At 40.9% G+C, this 14,647-nt stretch overlaps 1 protein-coding gene across 1 annotated transcript in view; it reads left to right on the top strand.

Moving 5' to 3' along the window:
• The window catches only part of LOC134587314 (sulfotransferase 6B1-like), a 41,253-nt gene that overhangs the window by 20,068 nt on the left and 6,538 nt on the right, over window positions 1–14,647 (top strand). The window contains exons 3-5 of the mRNA XM_063443601.1: window positions 6,665–6,754; window positions 8,580–8,706; window positions 10,015–10,109. Coding sequence (XP_063299671.1) covers window positions 6,665–6,754; window positions 8,580–8,706; window positions 10,015–10,109 — 312 coding nt within the window. The remainder of the gene's footprint in view (window positions 1–6,664; window positions 6,755–8,579; window positions 8,707–10,014; window positions 10,110–14,647) is intronic.

Consider the following 14,647-nt stretch of genomic DNA (forward strand, 5'->3'; position numbering starts at 1 on the left):
CCACTCCTGGATGTCTGGTGCCAGTCCGTTAAAGAATCGTTCCATTAACACCAATTGTAGCAAGTCTTCCATTGTACTGGCTTTATGTGCTTGTACCCACCCAAGAGTGGCTCGGTGCAACTGGCAGGCCCATGCAGCATGCAAGTCTTTGTCCGCCTTTATCAGGTCTCTAAACCGCCTTCTGTATGCCTCCTGCATGATGGCATACCTTGCGAGTATCACCTCTTTTACCCGGCCATAATTCCTGATTTTCTCGTCTGGGACAGTGCGGTAAGCCTCCGCTGCTCTCCCTGAGAGTCTGCTTGCCAATAGGGGAACCCATTCATCAACATTAATTTTATGTAGGGCACACTGTCTTTATAAAAATCCTGGAGGAATGCATCATTATCTTCCTCCTCCTTCTTGCACCATTGTCACTGCTTGGGTTCTTTCAAGGGTTTGTTGATCCCTTTGCCTTAGCACGAACTCCTGGACCTCCGACATGGTTCGTGCAATAATGTCTGTAGATGGTCTTTCGCTGTAAAAAGACTACCGGAATTGTAATTCCCTTTGGAAATCCGTCTGTTCCCATTCGTGTACCGAACCGCTCCGTTCGGAAACCGAACCGCCATCTGTAAGGTATTCTACCATTACTTCAGCAATGATGTTAGCCTTTTTCTTTTTCCTTGCTGATATCCCTCTCGCCTCTAGGAGATCCTTTAGCATGGACAGTTTCAGGATGGAGTAGTCAATCTCCATCCACTGTCCATCTGTCACTGCTAAATCCACTGGTTCTTGTTCCTCTGTGAGCTGTGTATCTCGACCCTGCCAACCAATGTAGCAGAGCCCTAGTCCTGGCAGAGACTTTCCTCCACTGGTTACACCAAATTACAGTCAGCAACAAGTAATACGATCCAATGGAACAGTCAGGCACAGCAAAGTAATCCAAGAATCTCCCACACCATCCCCAGCAACTGGACGACACCCAGCTCTGGGGGTATAACCGAATTGCATTCACACATACACAGCTTTTATGCCATTTCCCATTCGGGAGACAAGATGGCCGCCCTCCTCTCTGCCACATGTTCGGTTATATGAATGGCGGCAACACAGGGGGAAGCGCTCATTAAATGTTTTCCTTGCGGTCTTACACTTAAGTGGTGGGTGACAACATTCTAATGGGTCACAGGAGTGGTCCTCGTTCGGGAGGTGAGCGGCTTTCATTCGGATGAAGTCTCCCGAACGGAATAAAGTGTAATCACATGAAATATATAGGATAAAACACAGTATGTAACAGGGTCGTGTACAGACAGCCAAGGCAAGGAATAAAAGTTGTTGGTGCGGATCCGTTCCTCTACAGCATACTACCCCATTATGCTACATGTTATCAAGAATGCACCTATCCTTCAGGCCCTCATTAGGCATTATCCTTGAGTAACTAATTCCATTATCATCTACATTATCTTTACCTCACATTAAGCACTTCAGTCCACCTGCTTCTACTTGGGTGGTTTCATTATCTCCTTCATAGGTCTCAGATTGAAACTGTGCATATGTAAATATGATTATAACTGGTCTTGTTTCAGTTCCTAAGCCTTCACACGTGGCCTTATTAGGCATTCATTACATTCCCATCATATGGCCCTCTGTGGGTGGCATTGTGACATACCCACCCCTAATTTGGGCTTTGCATAAGTACCTTCCTGCTGCATGAGGTGTGTATATATATATATATATACACATATATACACACACACACTACTCCTTCTAACAACATTTCATTACATCACTTGCTAGGCCTAAACCAACCAGCCTTTATGGCCCTATCTTGCCCCACGACACTTACTAGTAAATTAATCCATTATTCTAAGCATTGTGTCACTTTTTTATTGCACAGTGATAACAAGTATTATGAAACACGTCACCTACATCAGGACACTACATACTCTTCGGTGTTGGTGATGTACTAGTCACACTTTGACTTTGGCCTCAGATGGCCTCCACTAATTACTTCATTATTACCCTTCTAGCCTAACTGATCTTCCACAGGGATTTCACAACTCCTATACCACGATACGAGTATCCTTTATTTCTTCATTCCATATATCTTTTCCCCGTATACACCTCTATTTCTGTACCCTGCCTCTCATGACCTATTCTCCAGCTTTATTCTTCCTACACATTTTCTCCTTACCTCTCATATTGGGCCGCTTCTATCCTGCAAAATATTTGTAAGTAATAGGTGTTGATTCACCTACTTCATAACACTATGAAATATCTTTAGTGCCAGTTACATAATCGTCATCATTTGGCATCGATCTTATAGATGGCCCTCCACCACATTCCACGTTGACACCCTTCAGTCTGACTACTCTTCTTACCTTTACATTTGTACATGTTTACACAAGGACATCCCTAATCAGTGGTGTATTTAGGATTTGTGCTGCCCTAGGCAAGACGGTGTTCGGGCACCCCCCCCTCCCTTTAATTTAGATTTTACCCACCCCTTCCAGTCAAGGTCTCACTTTGACTGACAGACGCACACACTCACTGATAGATGCAAACACACTGACAAACAATGACAAACACACACGCACTGATTTGACACACTGATAGACGCTCATACTCACAGACACAGACACATTCACTCAGACACACACACATTCCCTCAGACACACACACACTCACACATTTACTCACAGACACACACACACAGACATTACCACCACCACTCACAAATTATTATTTATTTATTTTTTTAAATCCACCCCGCCTACCTGGGAGAGCTGGAGTGGATTACTTACCTGTCCAGTAGGGCTGCTGGTCGGGTAGGCAGGGGGCGGACAGGCTGAGTAGGGGGCGAGGGAGCTCTGATTTTCCTGCTCCCTCGCGCGCCGCTTAGTGATGCCGGGAGCCAGTCTGACGTTATATTCCTGGTCCCGGCTTCATTAAGCGGCGCGGAGGGAGCTGAGCAGGAAGAGCTCAGGTGAGTATGCTGCCCGCTGCCAGCCTCGGGGGGGCTCAAAAGTGGCCATCTAGCCAGCTCTTGAGCCCCCTAGGACACGAGGCAAGCAAGGGATCTGCCTGGGCGTTTGGGGCGGCTTTTTTTGCTGCCCCTGCAAAGTGCCGCCCAAGGCAGATGCCTTGTTTGCCTAGTGTAAGCTACGTCCCTGTCCCTAATGGCATTCTAAACATACCTTGGCTTATCCTTAAATTGTTCACTCCATACATCCGTTACCCTGTTTCAGCCCACCCACCGCTCCCTTTATCAAACCATTCAATTTGGTGGGCCCTCTTTTTACAGGCCTGCCCGGACATCGGTTTCCGCACACCACAACCGACTTAGGCCACCACTACTATAACTCGGCTTATTGTCCCTGACCACAAATATATATATTTAATATTGTTGCTTAAAATATCACACTATATTGTTTTCATTTTTTTTTTTTACATATATTCTATGAATGGAACAAGTTTTGTTAGTGAATTCTGAGCACTTTTTGCACTATGTTTGATGCACTTTTGCATTAAGTGTATTCATATTTACAGCACAATGTCTTTACTTTAGAAGTTCTTATGCCCCGATCTGTTAATTGAACTTTAATCACACTCAGGAGACTGATGTAGGATCTAGCAGGCAATTTACAGAGCAGAAGATAAGAAGTTTTAAATTAAACACACTTTAAATAGCTAAAAATGTAGGCTTTTTCAGCAAGTGTATTGTGAAGCTGTGTGAGACATTGTGTCCAAGGATACAAAATTAGGACACTGTTTATCAGATAGCGCCTTTATTTAGTAGCCTTAAAAATGGTAATCTCACATAAGGGTACCAAATTAGGGAGCTATCTACTAACAAAACGGCTGAAAGATCAAAAGTAATAAAATGGCATTTTTTAAATTTTGATCTTTCATCTGTTTACTATATAACTCCCAAATTTTCCATCCTAACATGGGATTGCCCTATTAAGGTATACCAAATCATGGAGCTATCTGCTAAGCAGAGTTTTATTTTGTTATCTTTAAAAATTATGATACTACATAAGGGTACCAAATTAGGGCGCTGTCTACTAAACAGCTCCCTAAATTTGTACCCTTAATTATGATAATGCCCATAAAGGTAAAGAATCAGTGAACTATCTACTAAACAGATCCCTAATTTGGTACCTTTAAATATGGCAATTCCACATAAGGGTAACAAATTAGGGAGTTGTGTTTAGTATATAGATATTCACAAATGGCATTCCCACATGAGGGTACAAAATTAGCGAGCTATCTACAAAATAGCTGAGAGTGCAAGATAATAAACATTTTTGCTTTGTCAGTTGCTTAGTAGATAAGTTCCTAACATGGTTCCCATTAATTATGGCTACCCCACATAAGGATACTAAACACAGTAAAGGAGTTTAAGCATGCGTGGGATAGGCATAAGGCTATCCTAACTATAAGATAAGGCCAGGGACTAAGTAAAGTGTTTAGAAAATTGGGCAGACTAGATGGGCCGAATGGTTCTTATCTGCCGTCACATTCTATGTTTCTATGAGCTAGCTACTAAGCAACTGAAAGGGGAAAAGGGAAAGACATTTTTTTTTCTTAATTTTGCTTTTCCATTTGCTTAGTAAATAAGTCCCTGAATTGTTATCCCTATTGTTTCAATTTAAAAAAAAAAAAATCTTTCAATTTACTCCAAATGTGTTAATTTTTTGTTCATTTTGTAAAGAATTTGGCAATTCGGATGCTTCCGAACTGGAATGAATTCGGAATAAAATTTGATTTGGAATGTAACAAATGCACATGCCTAGTCAGGATGCCAATAAGGAAGTATGATTTAAAATTTTAACATGGATATGCAGACCCAGAAGGACTGGGTACACCCAGGGCCGGATTAAGAGCCCATTGGACCTGGTGCCGACAATTATGATGGGCCTAATAACAGAATCTTCTCGACAGAAAACACTAAAACACCCATACCTCCCAAGCGTCTAGTATTTGGTGGAAGTGGTGCTGGAGGGAAACTCACAGGATATAGCTATAAGACAACACAACACACCCTATGCTAATCTCTAGCTTTCATCTTTCAAGTAAATCCATACCCCGTAAAAGTGGTGTCTGGTGAAGCAGAATGTCGGTGGACAGAGTAAAAAGTTGGGCCACTGATGCTAATCAAGTCTGCCCGAAGAACTAGAAGGACAGCCTGGTGTAAATGCATCTATGTACGTAGTAGGGAATCGTGATGCAGCATAGTAACAAACTATCCCAAATCAGCACCCAAATAATGACAGAGAATGTAGTATGGATGAAACAGGCCACAGCATTTATTATAACGTATGACAAATACTGCATAACACATCCATAATTTATTTTAATATTCTCCTTTCTTTGATATAACCAAAACGTGAAACATAAATAACCAGAACTTAGCATATAACTTAAAACATATTGTCATACAGTGAAACCCCAGCGTCCTTGCCAATATACTGACCATGATCCTATGTGTCACTTCCTCTCACCTCCCCCCTCAACATAAATTCCTTTTCCTTCCAATGCTTACCACCAGCCGACCTTTTTCCACACTCGGTGGGCACGTCCAAACAGGTAACCTAAGGTTAACCCTTTAGAGCAGGGCAGGTTGAGACCTTAAACTTGATCACTTCATTCCACATATTAACCTAACCGCCTCAAACCCATGGGGCGGGCGGGACCGAAGCTGTTTGCTGGCCCGAATCCCAAGTGTCACTGTGGTAAGACCACCCCCCACCAAACACACACCACATAATCCCACCCACACATTCATAAACAACCAATCACATGCATCCATCCCCACACTCATACATGTGCCCTTGTCCGCTTAGCTGCGCTATCTCCCCAGGGCCTTGACAGGCTGCCTGCCAATCATGCAGACTGGCCAGCAAAAGGCATACCATGCAAACAGCACCCTGAGCTTAGCATAAATGCATCTAATGATGCGCTCGCTCCATACTTTCTAAGAACTGTCCCGCTAGCACTCACTTGTCCACTACTCTACTTACCTTCTTACTAGGAGGCAGAAGCTCATGTTATACAGTCTGGGACAGAGGAAAGGTGTATGTAGTAAATTTAGAAGAAAGGGAACATGCTACAGTGTCAGAGAAACTAAAGCAGCAAAAGTATTTGTATACTGTGCAAAGACAGCTTTACCTTAACTCATTTCTTTGTCAGTCAGGCCACACAGGCTTTGTTCCCCTACATCCCTCTTATGTTTTCATACTTAAAGGACCACTCCACACCCCAAAAAGCACTTCAGTTTGCCCTGGGGACACCTACAGAGTCAGGTAAATATCAAAGGTTTGTAAATAGTTTGAGAGCTTATTTTGAGATGGTGCCAGGGAACTCCTGGCACCATAACTGCTACATCATGCTGCAGTGGTCATTGTGCATGAAATGGCCCTTTAACAATACCCAAAACATTTTTGTCATTATAAAGTAAAACCACAAGTACCAATGTAAGCAGCTGAAAAACTTTGTACTTAGGTTTTTTTTTTTTAGTTTTTTTTTTTTTATTCTACATATTTTATAACAGATGGTTTATTCACTAAGCAATAAATAGTGAATAATGAAAAAACAGATTACCAAACTGCAAAAAAAATTAAAGTGATTTGTTAAGTGGAGAAGTCAGACACAACCTAACTCTACCCTTTTTGTTTTTTAGCATTTGAAAGGAAAACCATCTCCAAGACTCTTTGCAACACATATGTATCCTGATGACCTGCCTAAATCCTTTTTTGAAAAGAAAGTGAAGGTGCAGTTTCAAGTCCAATGTATTTTCCTTAGCTAACTGTCATATGTACAAAACAGTAATGACTCGCAGTCATATTATTTTTCATACCAGCTTTTTCTTCAGATATAGTTGTATTCTAAATTAATCAGCCCCTTTTAAAAATAAGGTTTATTATCAAAATTTAGACTTTCAGCTGTTTGCAATGTACACATCAGACAAACAATTAATGTTTCAAGTGGTTTCCCCAAAATCAACTGAAAATGCAACTTTTCAATTATTCAACCCTCTGAATAGAATACTTCACAACACACATTTATGCAAGACAGGTGTTGTCTCAAGTATACATAATGCAGCTAATCAAGGACTTCATTAGCTGCACCAGATGTGCTTGAGCTGGAACACTTGAAATACCTGAACTGGCTAGAGCAGGCTTCCCCAAACTCCGGCCATCCAGATGTTGCTGAACAAATTCTCAGCCTATTTCATTCATAGAATCATGGGAGTTGTAGTTCAGCAACATCTGGAGGGCCACAGTTTGGGGAAGACTGGGCTAGAGGTTTGTTGAGTGTCATGTTTTACTGCATGTTAGAAATATGGCCAAGTCAAAAGAATAGTCCACAAAGTTGAGAGAATAGATTATGGCTCTTCACAAACAAGGAACAGGATTCAAAAAGATAGCGGAGGTACTGAATGTTCCTAGAGACACCAATGGAAGCATAGTTTGTAAGTTCAAAGTTGAAGAAACACCTGGACAGTGGCAGATAAAGGAAGCTATCATTGGCTGCAACTAAAAACCCCTGGGTGACTGCAAAAGACTTGATGGCAAAAGGCACTGAGGTTGCAATGAGCACAGTAAGGCGTGTACTAAATGCAGAAGGTTTCCATGCCATAACTCTAAGATGTACGCCACTACTGACCCAAAAGCACAGGAAAAGTTGTCTTCAATAAGCTACAGATGTTTTGGAATTCTTTTCTGTGGAGCAATGAAACAAAACTGGAACTTTGAGGCTCAAAGTATCAGCGGTATGTCTAGAGGACGAAGAATGAAGCATACGCTAATAAGAATACTCTGCCTGCAGTTAAGCAAAGTGGTGGCTCGGTGATGCTCTGGGGCTGCTTTGCATCCTCTTCACTGGAAACCTGGAGTGTGTGGAAGACAATTCATTGGAGTATGAGAAAATCCAAGGAGAAAACGTATTGCTATCTGTGAAGAAGCTGAAGCTTCTGCATCACTGAGCCTTCAAACAAGACAATGATCCTAAGCATACCCCAAATTCAACCAAGGCTTAGTTGCAGAAGAAGTCCTGGAAAATTCAAAAGTGGCCATCACAGTCAATCGACTTGATCCCTATAGAAAATCTCTGTTGGGATTTGAAGAAGGCAGTTGCAGCATGCAAACCCAAGTCAATATCTGAGCCAGAGACCATTGCTAATGAGAAATGGGCTAATATTCCTCAGGAACACTGCTAGAAGCTTGTGTCTGGCTATGCATCTTATTTGCAGGAGGTCATCCGCGAATGTGCTCTACGAAGTACTAAAGATGCTTGCCATAAAGGCGTTGAATTAGACTGGAGAAATCATTATAAGTTGCATTTTCAGGTGAACTTGGGGAAACCACGTGAACCATTTGTTGTGTTTAGCTATTTCAATTGCTTTTGTTTGATTTGTTCATTGCAAACAGCTGAAAGTCTGTAAATTTTGACAATAAACGTGATTACAACTGTATAACCTTTTTATGGTGCAAGAAATAAAGGCACGTTATAGATAATTTACAATTTTAAAATCTTAAAATGTTACTCAGAAAGTGAACATGATTATGATTTACATTTTATGTCCTCTTCTTTAGATGCTACTAATTTTCCGTAATCCAAAAGATACAGCAGTGTCATATTACCATTTTTCCAACAAAAATCCTGTCCTTCCTTCATTTGACTCTTGGGAATTGTTTTTCGAAGCATATATGGAAGGAAAAGGTAAACCTAAACAAATACATTGAAAATGCACAGAGCCACCTAATGTTATTTACTTTTCATGTATATTCCTTTGTTTTACTCTTCTCAACTGCGTTTATATAGACTAGGCTCAATTTGTCTTGCTATTTGCTTTAGGTTATCAATTTTGGTTAAAATTTCTAGACTTGGGCATTCATTTTAGTCCAAATTTGAGCTATTCGTCCATTCATCTAAAAGTCGAATGAACGAATTAAAATTACAGTGAATAAAGCTAAGAACACATTGCTAGCTAGACGAAATTTCATTCTGCAATTCATTCTTGCCTTTGTTAGTTTTATATTAAAATGAAAAAGCTACACGCTTGCATCTCCCTCCTTGTAAAGAAGTCCCCCCCATGCCCCTCTCTTCCTATGGGAGTGAAAATTACCCCCACATTAGTAGAAGGGAGGTGAAGTCTTCCCTCTTTCCCCAACCCGTCATCCCTCTTTACTGGATTAGCGACTGGGCAGCAACAGCCCAACTGAACTTCCTCTGACATCATTAGAAGTGGTAGCCTGATCCAATCACAATGCTTCCCCATAGGATTGGCTGAGACTGACAAGGAGGCAGATCAGGGGCAGAGCCAGCATGATTCAAACACAGCCCTGGCCAATCAGCATCTCCTCATAGAGATGAATTGAATCAATGAATCTCTATGAGGAAAGTTCATTGTCTGCATGCAGAGGAAGGCAGCCATGACCCAGGAAGAATCTCTAACAGCCATCTGAGGAGTGGCCAGTGAAGTTATCACTAGGCTGTAATGTAAACACAGCATTTTCTCTGAAAAGACAGTGTTTACAGTAAAAAGCCTGAAGGGAATGATTCTACTCACCAGAACAAATTCAATAAGCTGTAGTTGTTCTGGTGACTATAGTGTCCCCTTAATATATAGCTCCCTAATCTTTGTGGGATTGCCATAATTATACCAAAAGGAAGATATCTACTAACCATCTCCCTAATTTGGTACCCTTCATAATTTGGCAATCTCACAAAGGTACCAGTTTAGGGAGTTATCCATCTACTAAATGAGTGCAAGATGCCCTGAAACACAGACCAACATTTTTTTATTTTTTTTTTAAATGAAATTCCAAAAACAAAATAATGCTGAATTTCAACCAGAAAAAAATGAACAAACAGCCGAATTCAGTTCGGACAAAACATTTTTTAGTTTGTCTGAATTTATTTGGACTAAATTAACATTTAGGCGGTGCCCAAATCTAGAATCTCTTTATCAAGGAAGGAATATATCCTTAATTTTACTTTGTCTAAAATACTTTCTCTTTGTGCTAGTGTGTTTTGGATCATATTTTGAATATGCTCTTGACTGGAATAAACACATAGATAAAGAAAATATTATGGTGGTCACATTTGAAGATCTGAAAGAGGTGAGTTTTATATACTTGAAGACTTATGCAAATGATAGTCACATTGCAATTCTGAATTGATTAATTACAAAATGAAAAAAAAACATTTTCTTCTTATTTTATTGTTCAGAGTAAGCTAATAATATAATGGTGATAGCAACTACCTATATATGCTGCTAATGGCTAAACCCCTTAGGGACACATGACAGAATTATTCCGTTATGGATGTCCTTCCCTTAATGTGTAATTTTACCAGTAGGTAGTATTTCCCTGCTGGTAAAAGCTGAACAGGTATCATTAGGTACCTGGGGTTCCCCTCTGTCCGCTGGGGCAAGAACATGTTGACAAATGAGCTGCATGCAGAGCTCAAAGTGAACACTGCACTCAGCTCTTTAAACCGGGGCTTTACATCCCTATTGACAGCAATTTGGTGTGAGCAGGGTTACATAACTGCTCACACCAGGAAGACTCATTTTTAATGGCACCAGACTGACATATTATCTATATGTTTAACTGATCGTCAGTGTGGCATGCAGAAATTAAAATGGGAATTTAAGTCCCTACAGACGGCAATGCAGTGTGAGCAGGGATTAATCGATACCTGGTATCAATCGATACCTGGGGCTTTCCCAGTCAGTGGGAGCCACAAATAGTGGCCATCGACTGACAGATGAGCTGTATGCAGTGCAAAGTGAATACTGCATTGCATTTTAAACAGGTATCTAATCTACTACGTTTTCTTTTGTTTTCCTATGTGGACACCCAATAGGGATATTTACATAGTATAGCATTTTTTATGCTTTAATTCCTACCCTCTGGCGTTCAAGCATATCCACTGGGAATTTCGTAGTCGTTTTCACAAGCATTTATTAGACACTGTCCAATTGTATCCTTTCTATAGTCTGCTCAATAAAGTTACAGTTTTTACTGTTTATGCTAGGATACATATCTTTTTAGTGTTTCTAATATTTTTGTGTTTAACTTTTAGATACCTAGTTTCTTGGACTTAACTATAGGCATATCTCTATATTATTCACTGCTCTATTTTTTCTCCAACATACCAGGTTGATTGATAGCTCTTCTCTCCCTTTGCTTGGCTGTGCAAGTGAGAGAGGGGGGAGCTGTTTAATCTGTTCAATCTTTTGTAAATTGCATATCTATATCTGGGTTCAAGCCCAACTTAGGTGGAACTGGTACCACCATCCTGGCCCGTTACCCCAGTCTCAGATTCAACAGTTTGCTGGTCAGAGACAGGGGTACTCTATATCCAATCCTCTCATTTCAAAGTGAATACTGCATTGCATTTTAAACACCGTGACTTAGTGATCATCAGAACCTGACATGGTTTTCCTGTATTCCCGAACGCCTTTTGGAACAGTGCTGGGCAACTGGCAAAGTCCTCAGTGTAACGGCATTGATTTGTTTTCAGTATGACAGGGATTTGTAATGCTGAATCAACCAGTAGTAATGCTGAATCAGCAAGATACTGCTCTAACTGTTTTATTTTAGAATTGGATTAAGGATTATGATTAACCTTAGTATTAGGGTTAGGACTAGGTTTATGTTTAGGATTAGATTAAGAATTATGTTTTTTGGGGTTATGATTAGGGCTCGTATTAGGGCCAGCATAGGAATCTTTCCAAGGCTAGGATTAATATTAAAGGGACACCCCACTGCCCATTTAAAAAAAAAAAAAAATGTATTTAGTAGATTGTGCATTTCTCGTTGGGGTATATCTAAAAATGGTTTGCAAAAGTTGCATATCTCTTGTCTGCAGCCTTTACATGCCCTCCCATTCTAACCCAAGCCAGACTTTCTGCGACTGTCCATTTACAAACGTACCAATGCAGCTCAATGAAAAGGCTTTGTAAGGCATGCACTCTAAGCAATTTCTTAGCTCTTTAATTTAGCTCCACTGAGCCAATCAACCATGAAGTAACAGGACCTGTTGTCTGATTGACAAGCATAGGGCATGTAACAAGGGTAATTCATAAAAGTGCCAATTTCTATTGAAATCTGCACTTTTTGTAAAATTTAAAAATAGGACACTATCAAAAGCTGAAGTGTTTTACATGTCCCTTTAAGAATAGGATTAAGGCTAGAATAAGGATTATGATTAGAGTTAGGAACATGGTTGGGGTTCAGATTAGGATGAGGTTTATGATTAGGATGAGGGCTACATTTAGAGTTAAGATTTGGTCTCTAGAATATGGGTTTAGTTTAGGACTAGGGATAGGATTAAGACTGATACTTTGCAAAGTTGTATGGGTATTACTGTAGCCAGGAGATGTTGCTGAGTACAGTTAGGCTAATTTATTACTGTGGTACAAATGAGATTTAAAAAATAAGCAGCAAAATACAAAGTGTGTTTGTATGTAAGTGATATTTTTTACAAAATAAGATGCAATGTGCATGTAAAACAAAAGTGGGGAAAACAATACCATAACCTTTTAACCCCTTAAGGACACATGACATGTGTGACATGTCATGATTCCCTTTTATTCCAGAAGTTTGGTCTTTAAGGGGTTAAAGAAAATTATTATTATTATGATATTTATAGAGCGCGTCAAATTCCGCAGCGCTTTACAGAAGGGTGAGGCATGGGAGGTGCGGGCAGACAGGAAGATGAGCCTGGCCGCCGTATTCATTATGGACTGTAACGGCGCAAGTGGACGAACAGACATGTAGTTGTAACCAGACAAGTTGGACACACAGGAACAGAGGGGTTGAGGGCCCTGCTCAATGAGCTTACATGCTAGAGGGAGTGTGGTAAAATGACACAAAAAGGTAAGGATAGTATTAGACTAGTGACAGTTGCAGAAGAGGAATCAGTTGGGAGCTATTAACAGTTTAATTGATACGCTTTTATAAAGAAGTGGGTTTTTAACGATTTTTTGAAGGAGTGGAGACTGGGTGAGCATCTAACGGAGGAGCGAAGCGAGTTCCACAGGAACGGTGCAGCCCTCGAGAAATCTTGAAGGCGAGCATCAGAGGTGGGAGTACAGACAGAAGATAGACGTAAGTCTTAAGCAGATCGTAAGGGCCTAGACGGGACATGTCTACACGGGACTTGTGTATAGGGGAGGATAGATAGGTGGGAGCAGCATTATGTAGAGATTTGAAAGCAAGAATCAGAATTTTAAATTGAGCTCTATATTTTATAGGAAGCCAATGTAGGGACTTACAGAAGGGTGAGGCATGGGAGGTGCGGGCAGACAGAAAGATGAGCCTCGCCTCCGTATTCATTATGGACTGTAACGGCGCAAGTTAGGAGCACGTAAGACCACTGAGAAGCGGATTACAGTAGTCAAGGCGAGAAAGGACAGTGGAATGGACCAACACCTTAGTCGCATCTGGCATTAAGTAGGGGCGGATGCGCGCAATGTTTTTGAGATGGAAATTACAGGATTTGGCGATCATGATTGAACATGAGGCTTGAAGGAGAGGTCGGAGTCAAAGAGATGGTTCTCAATGGCTTTCTTATAAGGCTCAAAATATACCATATGACCAGTGGCGGAACTAAAGTAGAGAGGGCCCGAATGCAAGAATTTATTTGGGCCACTCGTGTCGCAAGGATTGCCAAAAGATAGATCCCACAATGCTTTACCAACATGGGATCTACCATTTGCTAATCCTTACAGGCTTGTATACAGCACTGAGCAGTGGTTGTATGTTTGAATGTAAGCATGTTTTATATGGAATATGTGTGTGTGAATGTAGGGGTGTATCTGTGTGTAGTGTTGTGTTGTATGTGTGTATGTATTGCTGCCATTTGAAAGCAATGGTTTACTTGTATATAGTGTTTGCCTGTTTGAATGTAGGGATGACAAAAGGGATGGCAGGTCATAAACTGTAGTGTTGTTATTTGAAGGCAGGGTTGTATTTGTGTATTTGTTTGGAGTTTGAATTCTGAAATGCATACACATATACACACACTGACACATGTCCAGTTACCCAGATACACACACTGACACACATGCAGATATACTAGCACACACTCAAATACACAGAAACATGCAGATACACAGATAAACACACATGCCGATACACAGACACACATATATGCACAATGACATACATACAGATACACAGACACATAGATACACAGGGGCACAGATACACATACAGACACACAGAGACACATACTGACACAAAGACAGATACACTGAAACACAGATATACATACACACAGATATATATACAACCACACGGATATATACACAGAGACACATACAGACATTCAGATAGATACACAGTCACACATGTAAAATGTACACATTTTAAGCCACCCTCTTGTTTTCCTAACTTTTGGGTGCAGCATGGTAACTTCCCTTGGGTCCAGTTGGCTGGCCGAGGCTGTTGGGAGTAAGAGGCTCTCCCATTTAAGCATACCATCTCTCTGCCTCTCCTGCACTCCTATATGTTATCTCGGATTAAGTGGCCGCCTCTCAATTCCTCCTATGCTGCCAAGATTACAGGGGCACTGAAAACACTTGCCACCTGATGGTTTCCCACATGGGCTGAACTGCCGGTAGTTTTGCAGCTGCATGCAGATACAC

Source organism: Pelobates fuscus, chromosome 2 (assembly GCF_036172605.1).
Source record: "Pelobates fuscus isolate aPelFus1 chromosome 2, aPelFus1.pri, whole genome shotgun sequence".
NCBI classification, from domain to species: Eukaryota; Metazoa; Chordata; class Amphibia; order Anura; family Pelobatidae; genus Pelobates; species Pelobates fuscus.